Source organism: Leptopilina boulardi, unplaced genomic scaffold, assembly GCF_019393585.1.
Source record: "Leptopilina boulardi isolate dan_hultmark-lab unplaced genomic scaffold, ZJU_Lbou_2.1 LbouV2_396, whole genome shotgun sequence".
Lineage (NCBI taxonomy): Eukaryota > Metazoa > Arthropoda > Insecta > Hymenoptera > Figitidae > Leptopilina > Leptopilina boulardi.
This window is the reverse complement of record NW_026137969.1, coordinates 1,297,714-1,322,460: the sequence shown is the minus strand read 5'-3', so window position 1 is coordinate 1,322,460 and position 24,747 is coordinate 1,297,714. Positions and strand designations below refer to the sequence as shown.

The window sequence follows — 24,747 nt, the reverse complement described above, 5'->3', positions numbered from 1 at the left end:
TTTTCCTCTAGTTGTGCATCATTTTTATCTTTTTTTTGCGCGTCAGCTGACCCATTGGTCTTGCCCGGGTCACGCATTAGTATGCACCCCACGAGCTAGACTAATAGCCTCCGTTCGAACTTGCTTGCTACTGTCATGCCTTTACTGCTGCCGCGTTTAACATTCAAAGTCCAACATCAGATGACTTTAACTAGTTAAAATATCATTATTATTATTATATTTAATCACGAATACATTTAAAGTAATTTGGATACGCCACATTTTTGTTGAGAGTCAATGTTTAGATAAGCAACAGGTTTTAAATATAAAATAGAAAGACAATAGCGCATCACGGGAAACAGGGAACAAAAATACATTTTCTGCAACATGATGTGGTTGTCAATTTTCTTTTCATGTTGCTTGATGATCAAAACAACACTACAATTAGAAACTAAAATTTGAGCAGCTTACTATTATTTCTAACGGAGTTAATGAACAATTATATTGCCAGTACATTGTCATTCTATCTCGTACGGATTATGTATCATATAGCTCAATAAATTACTCGGGCTTTTACACTTTAATTATGAAAAGTGGAAAACAAAAATTGATCAAATTTTTTAGTTATGTAGAAAAAGTTCAAGTTTTCAATTCAAAAAGTTTTATGGTTATTAATTAATTAATGAAATGTTTATGCTTATGCGCTGCATTGTACAAACCATGGTCCTGGTAGGGAAATTTCTACACGGGACTGACGAATTTTATGATTCAAGAGAAAGAATGGGTTATTGATAAAAAAAAGTAGATATACGTTTTCAGTGACGACTAGGAGAGAGCAAATTGAATAAAAATTCTGTAGCATGAAAACTAGCTTTTTTCTCAGCTAAAGAGGTGAAAATTTGAAAATCTATTGCAGTGTACCTCAACCTATTTTTTCAATAATTGATTTTTTATAACATACAAAAGTCACAAATAATTTTGCAAAAAATACGAAACAAATGATTTCGAAGTACAAATATTCAACTTCACATTTCAGATAAAAAAGAACCATTTGTACATATCACTTTTTTTCCTTTTTTTAAATATGAATTTTTTTTTAACGACTAAAAAAAAATTGTAATATATATATATAAAGTGGTGAATTTTTAATTTAAAAAATAGATATTTTTTCCAATACTGAAATCATGCAAAGAATACTCTACTAGTGAGATAATAAAAAGAGAAATTTAAATTTGTATAAATAAAATAAAATTATTCGCAATAAAGTTGCGGTAATATGAGAAGTGCGTGTATTTGAACCTAATACAATTCCAATTATTGGTAAATTTCTTATTTACTTATAATAATTGCAATTTAGGAACAAATAAAATAGCTCGCACGTAGTAATAATATGCAAACAATTAAATTCTCAAGTTTCGGTGCTTCTGCATAAATATACATGGAGCTATAAACGTCAAAAATGAAATATATATGTAAAGTCGTTATTCACATGCGCGTCGACTCGAGCAATTGGTTATATATTTATTATGTTATCAAAGTTGTATGTCGTGTATTTGCGAGCTTCATCTATAAAAGCATGACATGAATCATGAAATGATTTTACTTCGCTGCGATGAAATTTCATTAATGGAATTTAGGTGTTATTACTAAAAAACTGCCATGATGGCGAAGAAGAACATAAAAGTTCAAGACTCATGTCAATAAAAATGATTATGTCTGTATACAGAAAGAAATAATTCGCCAGTATTGACAAATTTTATTGACATATGAAATAGTAATCTACATGCTAGTAGATAACAAGAAATAAATGGTCGCAACTACTTATATTTGATTTGTTTTTGATTTTTTGCAGTTTAAAAAATAAATATTCTATTAATTGCTTCTTTAAAATTTTTTAGCTTAGCTATATGTTGCTGATTAAATAAACGCTGTACGAGTAATAGGATTTTTCTTGAAAGAGCTTTGAAGTAATGTAAAATTGATTTATGAAAAAAGCGTTGAATGAAAAGCGTCAATTCAATTATCAGGTATACGCGTTTCGAAAATTCCTCTCCCCACATATATAGGGTAGGTATATATGTAGGTATATATTATGGTCAGTGAAATACATTTAGATTCTAACTTATATATGCACAACATATATGTATACTGTCAAGATATACATGTTCATGATTTGAGGTAGGATATTGTTGGACCACGAGGTGGAAAACACCTTAACGGAATTAACATTTCAGAGGAACATACAATTGATATTGTAGATATATACTCAGAACGGATTTCCGTTTGCATCATTCTCACATGAGTATGTTGCTGAAAATCGCTTTCTGGTTCTCAAGAGGTGAAATTGAGTCTGGCGTCAATGATATTCTCGGTTGTTTGCTTAATCCGAATTTGAAACGCTTGTCAGTTGATAATATTAGATCCGGGCAAGCATGATGAATATGATACACGTGTGCACAAATTAGTTATATACTTTCAAGATGAGTGGAAATCACTACAAATTCAATTCACTTTCTTCTACAACGATATAAAAATCGTTTCATTTTTTTGGTCGTATTTGTCGATATTTTCAGGACATACGATTAATATTAAAGAAGAATTAAATCTAAATTCATTTTCTCATATAAAGCAATGAAATTTAAAATTAAAATTTCTAATTGAAATAGATTACTTAAACTTTATTTTTCTCCTGGGAGTCGCTAAAGAGGAAAAAAGTTGTAATCAACTGAATAGAAACGTGACTTTTTATTCATTTCATTGTGTTTCACTTGGAAGGTGCAGGTAAAATTTCTATTTGCAGCTGAAATAACTTTTCGACCGAGAGAAAGCCACAAAGATACAAGTTTTCGGTGTCTCTAAAATGAAAGAAAATTTAAGTAAGGTTGTTCATTTATTTGCATGGCAACAAAAAAGGTACATATTATTTTGGACCTTAAATTTGGTGAATGATAAAAGTAATAAAAAGATACTTCATTTAGAGGAGGATGGTAAATGAAAAAAAAAAAAATTAGTCGGTGGTGGAGTTTCGGTTTCGATAATGGAAGAGTGGTTTTGGTCTTCGGCTCTTTTTGAGCTTCCATTAGAGACAGCAATTTAGCCTCGCGAGGTTTCAGAACCCAAAAGTTTTACGATTATAGAAGGATCAAGGCGATCCAGCGTGGCTTACCGACTCCAAACTTCATATACCAGTCAAGTTTGCTTTTATTATCAGAAAGGGTTTTAAAATCCAATTCTTTGCAAATAAATTTTACAGCGTAACTTTTCATAATAAACCAATTGTTTAATATTAACTTGTAAATCTATAAGAATATTTACTTTTCTCTAAAAATTATTAATAGATTTCAATGTATTTTTATATATGATTTTTCCATTTTCACTGATTGTCAATCGTATTCTCTCTGCATTACAGTTGTGTTCTGATGAAAATGTAAGTAGGTAATCTAATTAATTAACTGTTAAAAAATTCATTTATTGTCAGTGTTCAGAGACTTGTAATAATTACTGTAGATTACCAATGTTCTGTCACACTCAATAATCGAAATTATTGGGAGGTTTGCCAGAGTAGTTGGAATTACTCAATCGACGAACGACGCTAATTAGTAAAATTGATTAATACTGTGGCGAACTTTACCTGTAGATTTGGCGTGCAATGATCTAACAATTCCAGCATATGTCTGATATTCTGTGGATCTGGAATTACGAAGTTTAATTCGATGTCGAACTCGCCTCCCACCAGCTGCAAAATTATAAAAAGAATAGTTAAATTTATATATCTATATGCAATAATTTTAGGAATATTTTAATTCCTTTGTTAAAGAAATTCTACTGTATTGTATATTAATTCATATATGTAAAAGTATGGTTAAAAACAATTAGTTTTTAATTAAAATCTTCCATTATTAAGAGTAGAAAATAAGAGATACAACATCACATGTGCTGATTTCGGACCTAATTAAAATTTTAAGAGAAAATTCAATTCGAAGGTTGATACGCGTTTAAAACTATCGTAACTCGCAGTTTAAAATAACATACCCAGATAGCACGCTAGCTTGCAATGTCCCACCCTTTGCAAACTTGCAGAAGACTTACAGCAAGCTAGCTGCAAGCTTGCAGCAAACTTGCAATGCATGTCGGCTGCAAGTTGGCAGCAGACTTGCATGCTATATGGGTAGAGAAAAAAGAATAGAGTGGGTGAATGCGACTGATACCATAAGGAAAGCATTAAGTAATATGTAGGTAATGACTTTTTCGTTAAATTCGTTTAAGATGATACTTGAAAAATAAATTCAACAGAAATATTAAAAAAATTCCAATCCTCATTTCGGCAACCATTTCGTTAAAAAAAAATTCAAGATAGCATCCGCATCAACTGTCCTTTTGGTAAAAAAGGCTACTTTTGTACTTTATAGATACAAGAAGAATATTGTTCAACAGGAAGTGCTACCTCTGTAGAAAGCGTAATTTCCGCACAAGCATCATCTCCCTTCCGGTGTTCTCTTGTTTTCTCTCTTTCTTACGTCTCTTTTAGTTTCTTGACAGAATATTGATTATGAATTTAAAATCTTCTCTAAGGTAAATTTTTAAAAGAATAATGAATAAAGTAATTTTTTCTTTTATTTATTTATAGCATCATTCCCTGCAATCCATAAACTATATTCTATTCTTGTAGAATATGTACCTTAAAAATGGAATAGAATTCTTGAAACTCTGCTGTTTAAAAACTGTAGATAATCGATTAACAGCTTATTTATTTATTTATTTATTAACTGAAATATATGTAATAAAAGTAAAAAAAAATATAGTCTGTGTGAAGGAAAAAATGATGAATAAAAATAATGAAGATTCTTATTTTCTTGTAAATTCAGATATTATAGAGTAAATGTTTTTGCAGTACAATATTGAAATATTATTTTGTACGATTGTTTATGTAAAAGTATCCTGGATTAAATATTCAAGGTATGATATTTGATACGTTTATCTGATTCAATTCAACTTGGACACGTCCTCCTGGTTAGTGAGAGTCTCCGGTTTCACTGAGAAAATAAACCTTGAAATAAAACAATAGGACAGGATTTGAAAAGCAATCCTGCAACTGTTCAGTTAAACTCGAATTTTCCCAGGGATTCGACACTCCAAGTTATTTCAACGAGACATTTGCAAACGTTTTACAACAAGATTTTGTTCGATGCGTCACGTCGTTTCACCAAAACGGAAAATACGATTTTCTTCCACTTGAATATTACCAGAAACAAATATTCCGTCGTTTTCTTCTATTTGAAAAGTCTGTAAGTAGACATTTTATAATGTAGTACTATACAAAATATGTTTCGAAATGTCAGGAAAATTTATGATTTATTAGTCATTGCTTACTTTGAATTGCAAATTCATCATTTTTACATTTCCGAATAAAAATGATTAAACTATATACCTATACATTTATAAAATTTACACATTTATATTTGAAAATTAAAAAATGATTTGTCACTCCAAGGTTTATATTGAACGTTATTCCATTGTTAAAGTTAAAAAGAGTTTTTCATTTATTTAAAAGAACTTTTTTCTTTTATCATCACAATGTAAATAAATACAAACAAACAAAATTTTTAATTGTCCGTATTGCGTCACCAAACAGAGCCAAGCACATTGTGTTTTTCGATCATATAAACTTTTCAAATTTAATCATTGATCAACTAGCTATTGACTGATGGCGGTCCCATGTATTTGGTATTAAATTGCGTTCATAAAATAGAGCTTGATATTCTGAATATTGAACTTTAAATAATCTAATTTAATCTAACCTTAATTATAAGTTTGAGGTTATGTTCACCCTACTTGACGTAATTTAATAAAAGTTTCAATGGTCATTATTTCATGTGAAATCGAACACGATATATTGATGAATATGGATGGCAGATTTGCATTTGGAAGCATACATGTGATAAATTATAGAGTCATCTCTATATTCAGAAGCAAGAGAGGTTCTCTTGGACACATTTTCCGGAAAGTCACGCCTAACCTATTTTACGAGCGGTCCAATTTTCGAAGCGATTGGTGTTGAATTAACAACCAATGATATCCGGTGAGTTTCGCTAGCTTGTCTGGGTACTATTTGCAATGCTGAGTAGACAAGTTCGGTATACATATGCGGCTCTGTGCGGTTCAGCTGGCTTGATGTGGAACTGGTCCAGAGATGGAGAAGACAGCAAGTGCTACACAATTAGCGTACTTCCAAGTCAACCACGTTTCTGAGCCCTTTTGCGTTTTCCACAGTTTCTCCCAACTGTCAAATATATTCTGCAATACTTGCCTCGCACATGTTTAAAAAATAAAACAGTCTGGTAATTATTTTAAATAAATTTTCTTTCTTACAACCTTACAAGTGAACTGCAGTTAAACCAACTTATCCATATGTTATATTACCGCTTAATTAGTATAAGTTACTTGAAGCTTATAAAATTTATTACACTCTGTTAAAAAGTATTAAATCTAATATACATGTGTGTGAAGCAAAGGTGCACTATTACTTTAAAATTAAATAAAATTATCTAATTAGAAAAACAAGTTTTTTATCAAGACAATTTATTAACGTGGTTTTTTCTACACAAATGTAATTTTAGTGAATTTTTCAGATAACAGAATAAAATATGATTATATTATTATGTTGAAAAATTAATTAACAAGATAAATGTCGAGCACTGATCTTTGGATATTTTATTACCTGTCACGCATATCGAAATAAATTTCGTACTTTTCCACTCCTGGTAAATACTCTACTTTGCATTTAATTTTAAACTGAGAGAATCTATACACATAATACATATATCCTGGTATTGTCTATTCAACTTTGTCCATTGCATAAACCAAGAGTAGTTTATCGAATTGTGTACTAACTGTACTCCTTAACTTAAAACAAAATTTCCAAACAAACTTGATCGCTTGATTCTAAACAAATGACCTAATATTTACGTATTTCATAACTATTATCGAATATTTCATTAGAGTGTCCAAAAGAAATAAATATAAACATTTAATTGAGTTCAATAAATTAGAGAAAGTACACGGAGAGGAATGAAAAAAGTTAACTGAGATGTACAAAAAAAATATTAAAATCACGAAATTAAACCCCACAGCAAACTTATTTGCTGTCTCTATATTAACGAGCTAAGCTTGCAAAATCTTTGCTCAACATAATTTGTAAAGACGCCGACAATCGTTGTTCGAAACCGACTTCCGCGACACACTTGTAATCTCCGTATAACTTTGATATTGTAAATACCGTTGTAAATAAATAATTTGTTATCAGTTTGTAATTAACCCTGTTATTGTTATTATTTTTTGGGTTGGAATCAAAACGAACCCTGGCTCGGCGAGCTAAATATTGATTCTATCAATTACAAACGTTACAGTGCAAACATCTTCTATGTGTGTATTAATTAAAATGAAATGACGAAAAAATAAAACGTATTAAATATCCTAAATTTCATAAAGATACTCTTTTGATAGCATTCTCTTGTTACTAAATAATTGGTTTGAAAAGCTTAAAAGGTAAGCGTATCTCTCAAACGATACTAGATAGGTATACCTCTTATTGTCTTTTCTATTTTGTGTCAAAGGGTTTCTTTCGTAGATTACACAAGCAATTTAATTAAAATCTCTTATTCTGAAACATGAGGAAACAACAACAAAATGAGGATGAGAGAGACTATCGATTAAAAAATAAATCGAAAAAAATAAAATCCATGCTTTCTCAATTTGAGTCAGTGAAATTTCTCTGGTGAAATATCTAGAAGTCGATTACTGAATCATTCTGTGAAATTTTCACTGAAAATCAGTTGAAGTTAATATTTTTTTAAAAGTTGGAATAAATTCATTAAAAATAATTATCATGTATAATTCAATTTCCAACATTAAACAACAGCGAAAATTTCACAGTGTTTGCAAAATTTAGGTCAAATTATTAAATGTTAAATGTATTTAGTTTGAACTAATTAAATGCCTCGAGTTCAAAAATTATTTACAAGCTACACATTGAATTGATTATTTTGACTAATAATTTTTTTTCTGTTGCGAAACCTAACCACTCGGCATAATTTCTTGGTAAATATTATTCTGACATTTAGTGACCACAGAAAAGTTAATAATTTTCTGGCGACTTGTTTCCCTCTGGAAACTTTTTAGATTCGGTGATAATTACCCAACCAAAAATTTCAGTATTATACCAGAGTTAACTACTGGCGCAATACCGGTTCAGTATTGGCTGCCGAGGCTGGGCAGTCTGTACTGAACCAGTACTGGTATTTTCATTATATCAGTACTGGTGCAGTACCACCCTCCCAGTACTGACAAACCAGTACTGAGCCGATATTGAGCCAGTATTGGCTCAAATAGATTTTATTTTTGATTAATACTAGTTTACAAAAAGTTCTAAAGTGAACCTGATGAATCTTTTTGTTTAAATATTTTGTTTATAAAAATTTTTTCACTTTGATTTTATTTTTGAAAATTAAATGATATTTTATTTTGCTTTTTTGTGGGTAAAATTATTTAAACAAAAAGTTTCCTGAGACTAATTCCAAAACATTTTGCAAGTGTTTTTTTTATTGTTTTTAGATATGCAATAAACCAAAAAAATTTTTAAACAATCAAACTAAAAATAAATATAATTTTTATAAAAAAATTAATAATTTTTAAAATAAAAATTTAAAAAAAATTTCTTGACAACACTTGTTAAAAATTAAAAAACAACTTTTATTTTCTTAAAAAAGTTTTTCAAAAATTTATTTTGATGCAAATAATTAAAGTGAATAATAAAATAATTAAATAGCTAATTGTATAATTATATACATTATAATTATTTTATAAACATTTTTATTTTTACTGAAATGTTTTTATATATTATAAAAACATTGGTTTTATAATAAATATATTTGTATATTTATTTTTTGATTTTTTTAAATAATAATTTGCAATATATTTTATACTTAATAAAAAATAAAAATTCTTGGTGTTTTCGATTTTATATATAATAAAATATTAATTAGTTAGTTGACTAATTTAATTAATATTAAATTTGTGTTGGGTTACTAAAAATTTCACACACTTTTTCCTAAAAAAAAGTATTACTTGGAGCAGAGATTTCACTATTGCAGTGAAACTTATCTCTGTTACAGTTAAAGCTTTCTTTTCGTATACAATAAATTACAAAAGTGCCAGTACTCAGCCAGTACTGAACCAGTAGTGGTTACCAGTAATGGTGCCAACTCTGGCAGCCAATACTGGTAAAATGTTATCATCCCAAAGTTACGCCAACTCTGGCGCCAATACTGGGTACCAGTACTGCGCCAACACTTGTCAGTACTGCGCCAGTACTGCGCCATTAGTAAATTTTTGATTGGGTAACTATACATAGCACTCATTGCCTTTCGTGAATTGCTTGGAAAAATCAGAAAAATGGAATTGATTGTACTTGAATAACTTTTTTCATAAATGTCCATACAACTGGAGAGTGAGTTGAATTTTCTAGAAAAGATACTTGTTGAAAATTTGTTTCAAATTTTTCACATCGTTATCCTTTCATATTGAACTCGGAGGCTCCAATAAAATTCCAAGTTACTGACCTACATATGCATCAATTGACAGTCAACGCTTGGTGAATTCTAGAACGTTAACGAAGCAAATATAGGGCGCAATGCGTTCTCGGAATACATATCCTATCAATACATATAACTATATGGTAGGTATAGACGATATGCACTCTGAAAATGAATGACCCTCGTGTACTGAGTTCAGCTAACATCGCGACTCATACAAACAAATCCAGAACGACAGCCGCCAACTGGATTGCACATACTCCACGATGAGCCACTACAACTCATTCGATTTCAATCACAACTCAAATCACGTACTTCGCGCTGCAACTTGAACCATATGATTATTAATTCGAACGTTATTCACATAGATCCAACATAAAGAACTCCAATCAAAGTAAACTTGTATACTTATCTCGACAAATGCAATTTTACGGTAAGCTCTCAAGGTGAGTATTTTGGCATTTTATTCATTTTCACTAATTAATTAATTTATAATATAAAAATAAACTTTTAAATAATTCTCCTATTAATGTAAACAAATAATAATTACTGTTTTTAATTTCTCTAGTTTAAGGTAATAAGGTTAATATATTTCCATTAGAATTTTTGGCTTTTATGTTGATGATCCTAAACAAGTTGTTTACTTTATTTCCAAATACTCCAACCCGAGTCGAAAATTTTCCCTCTTTTCACCCTGAAATCATGCGCTTATTTCCAAATCTGCATGTTTAGAGGTTGAAAAGATATATATATCTATATATCTTCAATACTCTCTAAATCTGAATAAGTGAAATTTCACTTAAAATGTGTCAAAAGTCTTCCACGTAGAAAAATAAGTGTATATGCACTTAAAAATAAGTGAAACTTCACTTATTTTTGAGTGAAAACCACTTATTTAAAAGTGCATATACACTTATTTTTCTACGTGGAAGACTTTTGACACATTTTAAGTGAAATTTCACTTATTCAGATTTAGAGAGTAGGGTCAATAAATAATGTCCATAAGAAAAAAATCCAATTTTTACATTTTTTTAATTTTATTTTTTCGTTTTTTTTTTGTTTTTTAACCTCTTTTACGCCTCTCTAGTCATCTTTAAACCCTCCTTTCAGCCTCCAATATAGCAGATATTTCCACTTTTGCAAATTCGAGGTCGAAAAGAGAGTATGAAAGTGTTGGAGAGAATAAAAGGAGGATAAAAGGAGGTTTTTAGAGAACTTATAGAGAGTCTAAATTTCGACTCGGGAAGTTAACTAATTTGTATAATTATTTATTCATTAATTGTTAATATTTGGAAAATTTGGACGATCCTGAATATAAAAAATAAAGTTAGGTATCGACAATCTGAAGGCGCAAGTAGTACACAGACCGTTTGTCTGACGAAAGCGATATCGTACTACTGTCATATTTACTATTAAAAACCAACTCCGGACTGGCAGCAGATCACCGCCTGACTCATTTTTGTTGCACTTTAAAATGAGAGAATAATAAATTATATATGTGTACGTCCACATGAAAAGGGACCACTTTGTCGATTACAATAAGGGTTATTTTTGTGTGAACATTAATGCAAATATCGCTCTTATTGTAATCGATAAAGTGGTCCCTTTTCATGCGGACGTACACATATATCGAGCCTTCCATTTTGAAGTTGGGCGAATTTTAACTTATTTAACTTTTTTCAATACACAAAAATCAAACCAGCAATCTTCAAGATGAATGGCATTTACGAAACACGCATTCAAACACATACATAAATAGTAATTAAAAAATTCTCTGAATCTCATGAAATATAATGAGGAGTATACTAAAAGAGACGTAAAACGTTTATTAATTTTCATTATTGGAGGTCACGAGAATTGTTTATCTCGATTTCTCTAACTGGCTTGGTAATTTAAGCTGCATTTAATTTGAAGAGAAGAAATTCTAAAGGTATGGGGTAAATTGAAATTAATTCTCTTTTACTTGATGAGTATCACAAGACTCACTTATAAAGGTGAAATGCATTTGGTAATTAAAAATGTATTTACTCGCGCGCATATAACAAACAATAGTACCAACTGTTTTATTTATTTTTTCGTATAATAACAATATCATCATTATTAATTATTTTACTAAAATCAATACACGCGAACAATATTAAAAAAAAGAATACTAATTTCCGATCTTTTGGAGTCTAGTATATAAAAATTCATCTTCAATTTGAAAACAAATAACTGGTCATGCTCCACACCTCAAAAAAGTAATCTCACAGTTAGATTAAAATTCTTATTTCTTCTAATATCTTCTCAAAATAAGAATATTCCAATTCAATGTAGGATATTTTTATTCTTTGTTCTAATGGAGAAATGACAAAAGGATCACTTCAATATTTTCCGTTTATAATTAAGATGATTTGAAGAAAGAGAAAGAAAAAGAATTATGATTTTAACTTGTTTAACAGTTGCGCTACTATTTTTCCAATACAATGACATTTTTTTTTCTCAAAAATATACTTGTAGAATTTTTTGAATATCAAAAACATATCACGGTATTCTTGTTCAGCAGCAAATTAACAGATGGCGCCACGTTCTATGTCCTTTAGCATTAGCTCATTTTTGTTGCACTTCGAGTTGAGCCTGAAGCAACTAAGTTTGAGTTGAGATTTTTTCTGTCAATTCCAATTAATTGAAAATTTGTTTTCGTTAAATGTTTGTTAAATTTTAATTAGGTCTGGATCCGTCACAACATAACTGAACCAATTGTTGTCATCACATTTGCGGTAAAAATTGGCATCACAGTGACATACTATTCACATACATATACGAACAGTAAAAGAGAAAAATGTATCCTTTACTATATATTCCGGAAAAAAATACATATTGGGATTGACGTTAACGACACAAAATGGAAAACGAAAAAAATTCTACTACATTGAAACAAAAAGACTTTGGATCGTTAAAAAGCAAAGGCATGGGAGATAGTGAAATGGATGTAGAATGCAGTGCACGGGTGTGACCTCAATTAGAGTAATCGTGATCTCTACTTCTGGAAGAGGATTCGCTGGGCGGAAATACTAGACTTTCGTTTTGTCACTGTCGCCATCACCTTTTAGTTTTAGTTCGTACTCTCGTAGTTTCTAATTTGGTGTTGTCGGATCTAAAACTTGCTTTCTGTTTTCAGTTCAAGTCACTTGAAAAACCGATTTAGATCACCAATGCAGAAACACGGTAACATCTGGGAAAGTCTAGTAACTTTTTCTCTTTTGAAAAATATGGAGATTCACTTAAAAAATATCTCGTTTTTTCAAAACTTGCAAGAGCAAAATGTACCTCAACATTTTATCAAATCAACTTGATTAATGTAATATATTAGATTTGTGATTTTTGTAAATATTAAAATTGCGCAAGCATAAGTCAAGCATCGTCAAAGTCACTTTTGGTGTTTATTTTGTGAGCCCAGAGGAAAAGTAAGTGCACATAAGGAAAAAGCTCGGGAATGTAAAACTAGAGAAAAAGGAAGATTGTGCCACGCTTTCAAAGGAAGGAAGTTCAACTTAAGGACATTGAAGGCAAGTTTCAGACACACACTGACGCTGTTTGATCCTACCTGAAGAAACTCGACCTCCACAACCTATCTATTGAGTTACACTCATCAAAGTACTTGAACAATTTTTCTCCTTGTGTATCTTCTTCAAGTCTTACAATTAGACTTCTACTCAAATTTTTCTCCAATTTCCATTTTAACTTTATCTAGCATTTGTTGTTAACGGTTTTTCGTCTGCATGCTATAATTATTATATTATTTAAAGTTCACATTTCATTATATTTTCCTGAAAAAAACCTCAAAAACTTTTCTACAATTTGTATATTGAAATAATTTAATAAAAAAATCAACATTGAAAATTGAAAGTTAATTTCAAGTAGGTACCTATATGTGAAAATTCATCGATATATTATAAGAAAATAAACTTATTGTTTTTTCCAAGTTATCTGTCAACAATCTTGAGAAAAAATTTCTCATTTAAATAAATCTTAAACAAAAGTCTGTTGTTCCGAACGCTCGTTATTCAAATAGAATTCATTTAGCTTTAACTCTCTCTTCCCAGTCTTAAAACCGCAACTAAAGAAGTTTAATTAAACACAAGATGATGCGTAATTCATTATCTATTTCGAACTGCATAAGAATAACTAAAGGAATATCTAAAGTTGAACAATAACGGTATTTGATATATCTTTTGCTATTAATGTCCTAACAAGTTGAAACTATTTTGTATTCTAAACCATATTGTGCAGAGTTTAGAAAAATCTGACCTGAGATGATGAGACATTTTGCAGAGCGTCTTACTTTGTTAAAGATTAACAACCATCACGGCTTCCATGGGAAAACAAGTACCAAACGAGACATTGCTTGTAATTCCCAACACCTCATTTATCACTTCTTGCCAATCGAACGTGTGCCAAGTATTCTTATAACTTTGGAAAGGAAAAGAGCAAAACTTTCCAAGTCCTGACATCGAGACTACTTCTAGTTTCAAGCTAAATGATTGATTTCAAGCTGAATATGTTCTCTTCAAACTTGTTCAACTTTTTTCAATCTGTTTCAATGTTTACTAAAATACAGTCTAATGATGATAATAATAATAATAAAGTTGATACCAGTCACAAGGGGTAAAAGGCTCAAAGGTAAAAAATTACCTAAATTACGTTTGCGCATGCGTGAATGGGTTTGTGTTGTATTAGAGTAATAGAGAGATCGGTGATTAGTGACGTCACGTGAAGTGCTTTCTCTCTCTCTCTCTCTCTCTGTCGCATGCAGTGAAACGAGCACTGAGAAAACGATATGTTTGATTCAAACATAATATGTTTAACCCAAACTTAAAATAGCTTTGTTATACAGTCAAACATATTTATGTTTAAATTAAATATATTCTCCGGTTGATTCAATGTGAAAATATATTTAATTTAAACATAAATTATGGTTGATTTCAATTTATTCATAATAAATTTTTATGTTTAAATCAAACATAAAAATTTTAAACATATTTTCAGTTTAAGCCAAACAGAAAATATGTTTGAATCAAACATAATTATTCAAACAAATAATAATTTTAAGCCAAAGTAGAAAATATTTTCTATATATTAAAATTAAACATAAAAACTGTGTTGGGTTAAACAAAAACTTTTAAACTGATCTTTATATTTGAAACAAATAATTCTTTTTCTCAGTGAGAGTGTGTACGTTACGGCCAGAGACTCTGCACGTAACGTAAACGATCGTAAAAGCTGAGTCCAGAATGAGCACGTAAACGTTACGTTATCACGTCGACGTGCTGACGTCACAATGCTATTTCAAATGTGTGACATCACACGTTAACGTTATAACGTAACGTATTCATTCTGCACTCAGCTATAAAGAGTGACTCCCCCTACGTTCTCGTCAGTGAGAGTGGAAAAGAGGGGTGGGGCCTGAAAGTAGAAATTGATTAGTACGCCTACGGCAGTAGGGTGAAAGAAAAGTAGTAGAGTTCAGTTAAAGAACCTTTATTTGAAAGTGCGCAAGAGATCTACACGCCGTTAGGCGGCAAATCGTTTGCTGGCTGATGCTCTAACACTCAGACCTTATATACTCTCAGCAAGTCATCTCGACTGCGAGTTAAATAATAACTACATATTTACTACAGAATAGCGCTCGTAGCGTTAAAAAACAAAAACCAAATTGAAAACTTATAAGTAACAGTAATACACACTCACATATATATATATATATATATGTATATATATATATATATATATATATATATATATATATATATATATATATATAAACATAATAAATTATAAATTATTATAACAATAATATTTACACAAATTCAACGTTATATGTATATAGTATGTGTCAATTACGACTCGACCGCAACTCAATTTATATCTCGTCGTTCATGCTCGCTGAGTCATGTCAAGTGATTTACTTAAACCCTTGCGCGTGTTGCTTGGCAAATAAACTACACATTCAATCGTATATGATACTCGACTTAGTCAAATCTGCAAAGAAAAACTGTTCGAAATATAAGAAAAAAATCAAATTGGAAATTTTCTATTAAAAGTCTAATAATAATTTTTTGAACAGAAAAATTTCTACATTCAAACAATTCGATCCAAGCAAAATCATTTTGGTTCATTTTTGTTGCAACTCAAAATGAACAAACACGGGGTTCATTTTTGATGCCAAGTCTTTTGGTTATATTTAACTAATTGAATATTAGGTACCTTAAAAAATAAAATATAATATTTTCCGTAACAGAATCGCATTTTAAAGCATTTTATAGATTGCAATTATAATCTTTGGAGTCTGATATGTGTCAAGATCATGCTCAATGGTCGCAAGCATCATTAACGACAGAGAGGAAATGTCGCACGTTGCAGTGACATAATGAAGCGATCGCTTGGCAACAAATTGGAATTCAGACTCGGTAAACTCTATGACGTGTCCAAATGCAGATTCGAACTGAAGCAATCAGGTATACGCGTGTTACGTAATTGTTATCTGATGCACCTCTCTTGAGGCTCCTATTTGCACTCTGAATCCTCTCCCTTACACCATTACATCTTCGAATAGAGAGGAGCAACATCACATAATTAAAAGTTAGGAATATTTTACTTTTTTGTTTTGCAGGGTAAAATAATATACTGTGTTTCCATGGAAGTCTCATCAGTGATGCTTTAGTAAAAGAAGGAAGAGTTAAAAATGTATATTTTGTCGAAAAGCAGCGTTCTGAGACATGTTTTATATTATAAATTAGGGTACGTGTATCCTATCACGATGCACGAACATTCAAATTTATGTGTATACGAGTATACCAAGTCTCTTTAAATTTTTACTTTTATATTCGAATCCTGTGACCTCAATTCCCTGTACAAAAAGTGTGCTTTGGCGAGGATTCAAAAAACGTTATCTCTTGTCGACTCCACCTCTTTCCCTGTCACTTGAAAACCTGCATCGTACATCGATCATCCCCCTATATCTCAGGCAGATTACAATGACTTTGCAATACTCGGATTCATGTTATAGGACCTTGTTAATATGTCAAATGCAGCTTCAAAAATATGGAAAACTTTAGAGGAAGATAATTAATCATTTCCACGAGATGAATATTTTAAAACTCAACTTTAGCATTTAAATGCTCTTCGCAACTAATCGCAAAAGGATTTCTTTCTGGTTTATATATATTGTGTAAGAATGAGTGTTAAATTCGTGGCTTAGATCTGTCGTTGGTTGAGCTACAGTGAACAACTGCTGCAATTGGCATAAGTCACATGTCTATACAACAATTGCTTTTTTTATTTACTATCAAATAGGAATCAAAATAGCATGTCTATCTTAATAGAATTTTTTGTGTCTGTTCCCACTAAATACGTTCCTTCATTATCTCAGTCTTTCTCATTTCTCTTCGCTTCCTTGCAACTAATGGAATACCCTCATTATTAATATAAACTTTGCCCTGCCATATCCTACCTATAACAAACTCTCACTCTTCCCTAGGATCATTCAATCTTTCTCTTGAAGCAATTAATTGCGAGATATGAAGCTATAGTAACCGAGTGAGAGACAAACTTACAGCGATAAGGGAAGTTGAGAGATTAAGTATTTGCATTATATTGATCCTGTAAACTAAAAAATTTCTGATCGCTTTATTCACCTGAAATTCCTGATAAAAAAAATAATTTCCTAATATTCCCATTTAATGAGTAAGTGATAATATTAAATTATATTATATAATACAACAGTGAAATATAATATTGAACTCTAGTCATATTCAATCGAATTATTGTAAGGGCAGAGAGTAATTCGTATTCTTGGTACACGAGAGAGAGAGAGAGAGAGAGAAGAGGTGCAAATGCATTTGCAAGAACCTTACTCAAGTTCTCAAGTTTTCTTGAAACTGATGAAAATCTAGAGAGGTTTTTTTTAACAGTTATAAACTCGTAAATGACATTTCTCATTTATTCCTGTTATTATTATTTTAAGTACACTACTCTTATCAGAACTCTTGGAACTCGAAAGGTGTCATACAGAACTCCCATCAGACCTCTTGGAACTCAATTTAAGTGAAATAATTTTTTTTTGAAACTTTAAAGTTCTGTAGTTTCTTTAATTTTGAGTTTAGAAAAAAAATTTATTAAGGTTTTTTGTAGAACTCTGTGAGGGGTAAACAGAACTCTTATCAGAACTCTTGGAACTCAAAAGGTGTCGTAAAGAACTCCCATCAGAAATCTTGGAACTCAATTTTTAAATAAATTATTTTTTTTTTAATTTTCCAAGTTCTGTAATATTTTCAATTGAGTAAAAATTTGTGAAGTGTGCCGGCATTTTTTTAGAGGTCGGAATTTTTTTATCAAATATACATTTTTCTATTCAAAACAATAAATAAAAAATACAACTTGAACAGTTTTGCGAAATTTTTATATTTATACAAGTTATTGTTATAAACATTTTTTTGCATGAATTTACAAAACCTTGTTTTTCTATTAATCTAATTAATAAAACTTTCTGATTTTTGGTATACTTACTTAAAAGTAAAGCTGCTTTCGATTGATGTTAATTATTTGAAAAAATTAATTAATTTGTTAAAAATATAAACAATTTTATTAAACAAATAAAAATAATATTAACTTCTCAATCGATTTTTTAGTTCTTTTTTGTTGCATATTACTCGTAATTTAATCTAGAATCATTTGCAAAAAAAAAAACTTGGTAACTTATATTCGGTTAATAGTAATTAAAAATTTTATCCCAGCGTGCAACAAAAAATCTTGCGTTAACGACCGCCGCGGAGCCATTTGAAATGTTTAAATAAACGAAGATCGCAACTTGTCATAACCCTTTTTCATACATTGTCATAAATTTTTTAAGAAGTGGAGGGCTGCGTGAAGTTAGCGCCCCATTATAAAAAATTGATATTTTTAAGGCTTAATCGCCGGAACTATTTCTAAAACCTATGAGGAACTCTAGAACTATTCTTTAGAAAGTCAGAACTCTAAAAAAAAATTTAATTTTTTAAAAGTGGGGGGCTAAGTTCACATGCATAAAAATGTGTCGAAAAAAATTTTGTATGAAATATAAACCTTCTTTAATAGTTCGCCTAGTTCTGAAAACAGGTGTTATGTTCACGTTTTTTGCTGTTGTAGTGTAATTTTTGGAATAATTGTTAATTTTTTGTTTTATTGAACAGTATACACGATCTAAGCTTTGAAAGATACTAATTTTTTGTATTTATTTAAAATATTATATTGTGTAATATATTGTCTTATAACTTCGGGAAAGATGGCCAATTTCATTTCTTTTAAGAAACATTAATTTTTAAATTGTTATCATTGCTATATTTTAAATATTTTTTTGTTTTTTCAAAGTATAATGTTCATTGTTTTATTAGCAATAGAAATTATTACATAAACTGCTTCAGTTTTATTTTTACGGACATTTAAGAAAAGTATGGCCATCTATCCCGGATTTACCCTATTAATAGTAATATTGTTTACCTATAACTGTTGGCGACAATAAATATATTTAAAAAAGGTAAAAATATGATTTCTACGTGATTTGCAGTGTTTGAATGAGAGGGGAAGATTAAAAAAATGAAAGATCATGTGATGTTGATTAATAAACGGCCAAATTCGACAGACGTAGTGCTCGAAATTTGTTCCGGATTATACAACATTGAATGGTAAATATGAAAAAGAGGGAAATTGGTTGAGCACAAAGAACGGACATTGGCACACGCACTAATCTAACATAAATCTGTCTGCAGTACGTGTACTCAAACATTTATAGAGAAACTCACACTTTCACGTGGTATTTGCAACTTCTCGTTTCATTTCCCAAAATCCCAGGTTTTCAGCGCGTAATCTCACGAAGCGAGAGTTGCATTCTGTACGGAACGAGAAGAGACTGGATGTTAAATTCAGTGCAGGAGATGTGCTACCACTTCCATAGGAAATATATTTAACCCGCGAGTTTCGAGCACCAGAAATTTATTCCTGTTTTATTGACAGTAGAGAATAAATGAGTCTATCGAGCAGAGAATAAATGCTTAAGCAAATCCTTGGTGAATATAATTTATAGCGATCTTAAGCATTATTTTCAGCCTCAATTGAAATACATTCGCGCGGAGAAAATAAGGTTGTTATAAAAATTGTACCGATTTCTTTCGAATTTTAAGATCTCAAAAATGAACCCATTTTCCTTGTAATAATTAAAAGTAAATTAAAATATTGTTGGAGAGTAAGCGGAACAATTTATTTTGTCTTTACATTGAAATTAAATTGAGAAATGAAAGACAATTTAATACAAGTATAGTTTTGACTGATTTATCATTTATTCATTTTTTAATAAATTGAAATGTTTCATTACTTTTAAAAAGGGTATTTATTGTCTCCCGGGATTTTTAGCTGCTGTTCTATATTAAGTTTCAAAACGAAAAATCAAGCGAATAAATGGTGAGTCTCAATTTCAGTAGTTGACAAAATATATGGTTGTAAAAATGAATAATGAATAAAATTGTAAAAAATTGGCAATTTCTTGTATCATGTTGTGGTCGTGGATCTGTAAATGATATTTCTCATGCATCATGCGCAGTAACATGTTTACATGACACGACCCACTAGGTCGGTAAGGCTGCTCCCGACACGAATACTAATTATCATCTTCGCACTCAGTGGGTTTGCAAAATGAGGCCAAACGGTGTGATATGTACAAAGCACACCTTTCCAAATAGTCTAGTAAGGGAAAAGGGTTGTGCATTCTGGACAAACAACAGAGAGCAATTGTGGCGTAGGCTTTGGTTTAGAGTTGTTACGGCTGTCTGCTCGAATAGCTGTGGCAAAAATTTCATATCAAATGCTATTATCACTCTAATCCCGTGTTTCAGGTAGCAACTTTTCTCACTCAATCCAACCTCGTTCTCTTCATTGCTTGGTAACCAGTAACGGGATATCCTTTATTAAATTTTCCTCGAGGCGATCGATCCTCGTGTCCATGAGATGCCCAGGTCGATTGCATGCATCCTCCCCTTATACTCCACGACAACTCCACTTTTCATCCGAAGCGAGGAAAATTTCATTCGACCGAGGTGTAGGTCGATCGACAATTCCAGAAAGCACCTGCACCTGCTTGCGACCTTCTGGGCAACTTTCTATGAAATATATATCATCCACAATTTTTTGATGAATGCCACAACTTAAATTTATCACAAAAATGCCTGCGGGGTTTCTATTAAAAAGTGACTCGAGCTTAAAATTAGATTTTGTTTTATAAAACAAAAAGTTGAGAATGGTTTCATAGTCCATAAGAAATGTGTGCATTAAAGAGTCTGTATGAAATTAAATTTCCACCTTATTGTAAGATTAAAAGGGAGCTTCTTGTACAACTTGAATATTTTATGGACTTTCAACTCATCAAACAGTGCAAATGTAATGTATAGACACATTTTATGAGATTGTAAATTATGCATACAGCGAAGAGTTACGAAGGGTGTGTTTATCTTCTGTTCCATGAATATTCATCGGTTAAAAAGAAATATCAACATTCTGAGAAAACAGGCATCGAAAGTATAATAATGATATCGTATTCTGTATCCAGATTAAAGAAGAGTGCATTTTCAATATTTTTGAGGCGCAGTGCTGATGATATGAATCGTTAGTTCTTTTCTGGTTTTGGATTTGAGGCTTGACGATTGTCGACAAAGCAGCGATTACGAGTAGCGGTAAATAACAGTCTGCTCTGCTGCAGAAATTGTGTGGAGCAACTAGGTCAGGAAAAAGCTGGTAAAGCACGAGAGGGATCTGCCCATGAGGAAGACGAGAGAGAAAATGAAAAAGGATATCCTAGGATAGAACAGACAGATCAGAACTCAATAGACAACGTAAAATGGTGGAGCTGTACTGTGAAAATAGATCTTTTTTCAAAACTCGATTTCGCGCATTGCACGAAAAAAGTCTCACACATACATATATAAAAAATAATAGCAATATAATAATAACAATCAATTTTTTCTCTGACACAGTAAAATGTGAATACCACTTTAAAATCTATCTGAAAATAATCATAATTAATTTTTTAATGAACAAATACAAACACCCTTTTTCTGAATCAGATTAAAAAATTTCTAGTAGAGACGTTTGCAAGATTCTCTATTGACGCGTGTTTCTTAAAGTAGTGTAGCGCTGGTAGGGATGGAATGTCAACAAACATGGCTGTCAAAAACTTTCAATTTACTGTAAGAAAGTTTCACTTTCACAACAACTTTGTCAAGTAAACAGGAATTGTTGAAACATTGTTAAAAGTGTGAGAACCGTAATAAGCGTGGAATTATATTGTGGCGTTGTTTTCTTTGGATCCTGATAATAATTGGTAAGCAAAATCATTCTTTTTTTGAATAAGTCTTGTTTTCAATATTGCAACAAAATTATTGAGCATTTGTAATTGAATATTGGTATTATAAAATTATACTGATGTATGTAATTTGTTAAAACTACGGGTTGTGTGTTAGACAATAATTAGAGCTATTTATTCACATTGATTCTAATTGTAAGTGATGCACTTTTCCACTTCCTCGATTAAATCAAGTTTAGAATTAAACTGAATGTTCAAACTAAATTTACAATCTAAACTAAGTCTGATTTTTAAAAGTGGGTGCACTAAATTTTGTTGCGACAGGATTATTATTATTTTTATTTTAACAGAAATATAAGTTTTTCTATACAGAAAAGTATTCATTTCTGCAAAAAAAGGAATTTCTTGTTTGATAAAATTGCAAAAGAATGTTGAAAGAGGATGTATAGAAATGCAGATGCAAGTTTATTTTTTGCTTTAGCCAGTATCACGTTCTGAATGCAACTTCTATTTCTCTCTAAAAGATTATAGTCCTGCATTTGAAGAAGTCGATTCTATCCACAACCATTCGTATTCATAGCTTGCGTGACCACCCTTCTGAAGCGGAACATAACCCATCAACGGAAGTATCGAATTAGTGGGCGCTTCCGTTAACTTTCCTCCGCAATCTCTCTCGCAATATATTTTTTCATTTCCATTCTGAGAGAGAAAATAAATTTCTTAATTCAATACTTTTATATTTATTAATTAATGTTTTGGGACTGGATAGTATATCTATATTTTAAGTTAAACATAATTCCTTTGAGCGACGTTCTAAAATAAGAGAAAATATAAAATATTATATCTCGATTTTATTTAAAGGGTAGTTTAATTCGGTTACAATAATACTTCTTATTGTTGCGTATGCAGGACATTTTAATAATATATGCACAAGATTTTCTTCTACCAACTGGTAGTATACGGGGCAAATGTTTTTCTCAGTTTTAAAGGAGTGTCTAATTTTATTGTGAATTATACGTGGAAAAAAATTTCCCAATAATCTCAATTGTGCCATTAATCTTGTATAGAAAAGGGGTAATCTAATTTTTAAGTAGGGTTGAATTCCCACGGTATGTGAGAGATATGGGAAGATCTGCAAACTTTTACATTCTTCCAATCTTCTTCTATCTGTTTGCATTAAATAGGTCTGATAAGTTTGTATTATTGTTTCTTTATTTGTCATTAAAGAACAGAGATCAGTTTTTTCCCATATATACCCCATATTAATTTTATTAAACATTTCTTTAATATTTCTAAGCTTTTCGAAGCATATTCTTGGATATCTAGTTTCTTCCATTCTTAGTATTTTTTCAATCCATCCCACAGCTGATTTAAAAATCTCCAGTTCAAGTGAAGTTTTACCAATCTCTATTCTTAAGGCATAGTTCGGGGTTTTCGACACTAATCGGAGGAAATGTTTTAAAAACCCCAATTGAACCCTTTCTACTTTATCTACATATCTTGGTCCGCAGATTGACAAACCATAAACAGATGCGGAGCGATTTGAAAACACGTCTGCTCTGTACGAAAGCTATCAAAGGAATACTAATTCAATGAAGCTGAAGCTGGCACCTACTTATTAGCACCCATTTAATTTTTGAAATATTCAAGTTGGTATTAAAACAAAAGAATATCATTTGTCAAAAATCTCAAACATCAAAAGGAATGTATATAATTCAAAGGTTATTCATTAGAAAACAAATGAATAACAAGAAAAAATATCAAAAATGAATTTAAATATTCTTTAAAAAAAAAATGAAAATAATAACGACAACATTAAAATTTACAATAACAAATGATTCTTTTATTATTTATTAATAAATGCATTTAGAAATAGGAAAAATATTATTACTTTTTTTAAAACAAGTAGAAGTTAAAGAAAAATAATTTAATTTTTAAAAGATTTTTAGCCAGTTGACTAAAAAAATATTGGAAACATTTAAATTTTATTCAAGGCAGAAATTGGAATTTTTTTTCCCCAATAATGGAAGAAAAATCTCTGTAATTTCGTCCAGAGTTCGAGTCCCGCGGTGGCAATTTTTTTTTAGCTTCCTTGGGTCCCCAGTAGACTAAAAAAATATTGGAAACATTTAAATTTTATTCAAGGCAGAAATTGGAATTTTTTTTCCCCAATTATGGAAGAAAAATCTCTGTAATTTCGTCCAGAGTTCGAGTCCCGCGGTCGCAATTTTTTTTTAGCTTCCTTGGGTCCCCAGTAGACTAAAAAAATATTGGAAACATTTAAATTTTATTCAAGGCAGAAATTGGAATTATTTTTCCCCAATTATGAAAGAAAAAACTCTATAATTTCGTCCAGAGTTCGAGTCCCACGGTCGCAATTTTTTTTTAGCTTCCTTGGGTCCCCAGTAGACTAAAAAAATATTGGAAACATTTAAATTTTATTCAAGGCAGAAATTGGAATTTTTTTCCCCAATTATGGAAGAAAAATCTCTGTAATTTCGTCCAGAGTTCGAGTCCCGCGGTCGCAATTTTTTTTTAGCTTCCTTGGGTCCCCAGTAGACTAAAAAAATATTGGAAACATTTAAATTTTATTCAAGGCAGAAATTGGAATTATTTTTCCCCAATTATGAAAGAAAAAACTCTATAATTTCGTCCAGAGTTCGAGTCCCGCGGTCGCAATTTTTTTTTAGCTTCCTTGGGTCCCCAGTAGACTAAAAAAATATTGGAAACATTTAAATTTTATTCAAGGCAGAAATTGGAATTTTTTTTCCCCAATTATGGAAGAAAAATCTCTGTAATTTCGTCCAGAGT

The 24,747-nt window shown here is 30.7% G+C and overlaps 1 protein-coding gene across 10 annotated transcripts in view; it reads right to left on the bottom strand.

The window, feature by feature from the left end:
- The window catches only part of LOC127288836 (neurobeachin), a 221,068-nt gene that overhangs the window by 143,417 nt on the left and 52,904 nt on the right, over positions 1 to 24,747 (bottom strand). For all 10 annotated transcript variants that reach the window (XM_051316506.1, XM_051316511.1, XM_051316507.1 and 7 more), the window contains exon 2: positions 3,611 to 3,715. In XM_051316506.1, the coding sequence (XP_051172463.1) occupies positions 3,611 to 3,715 (105 nt within the window). The remainder of the gene's footprint in view (positions 1 to 3,610; positions 3,716 to 24,747) is intronic.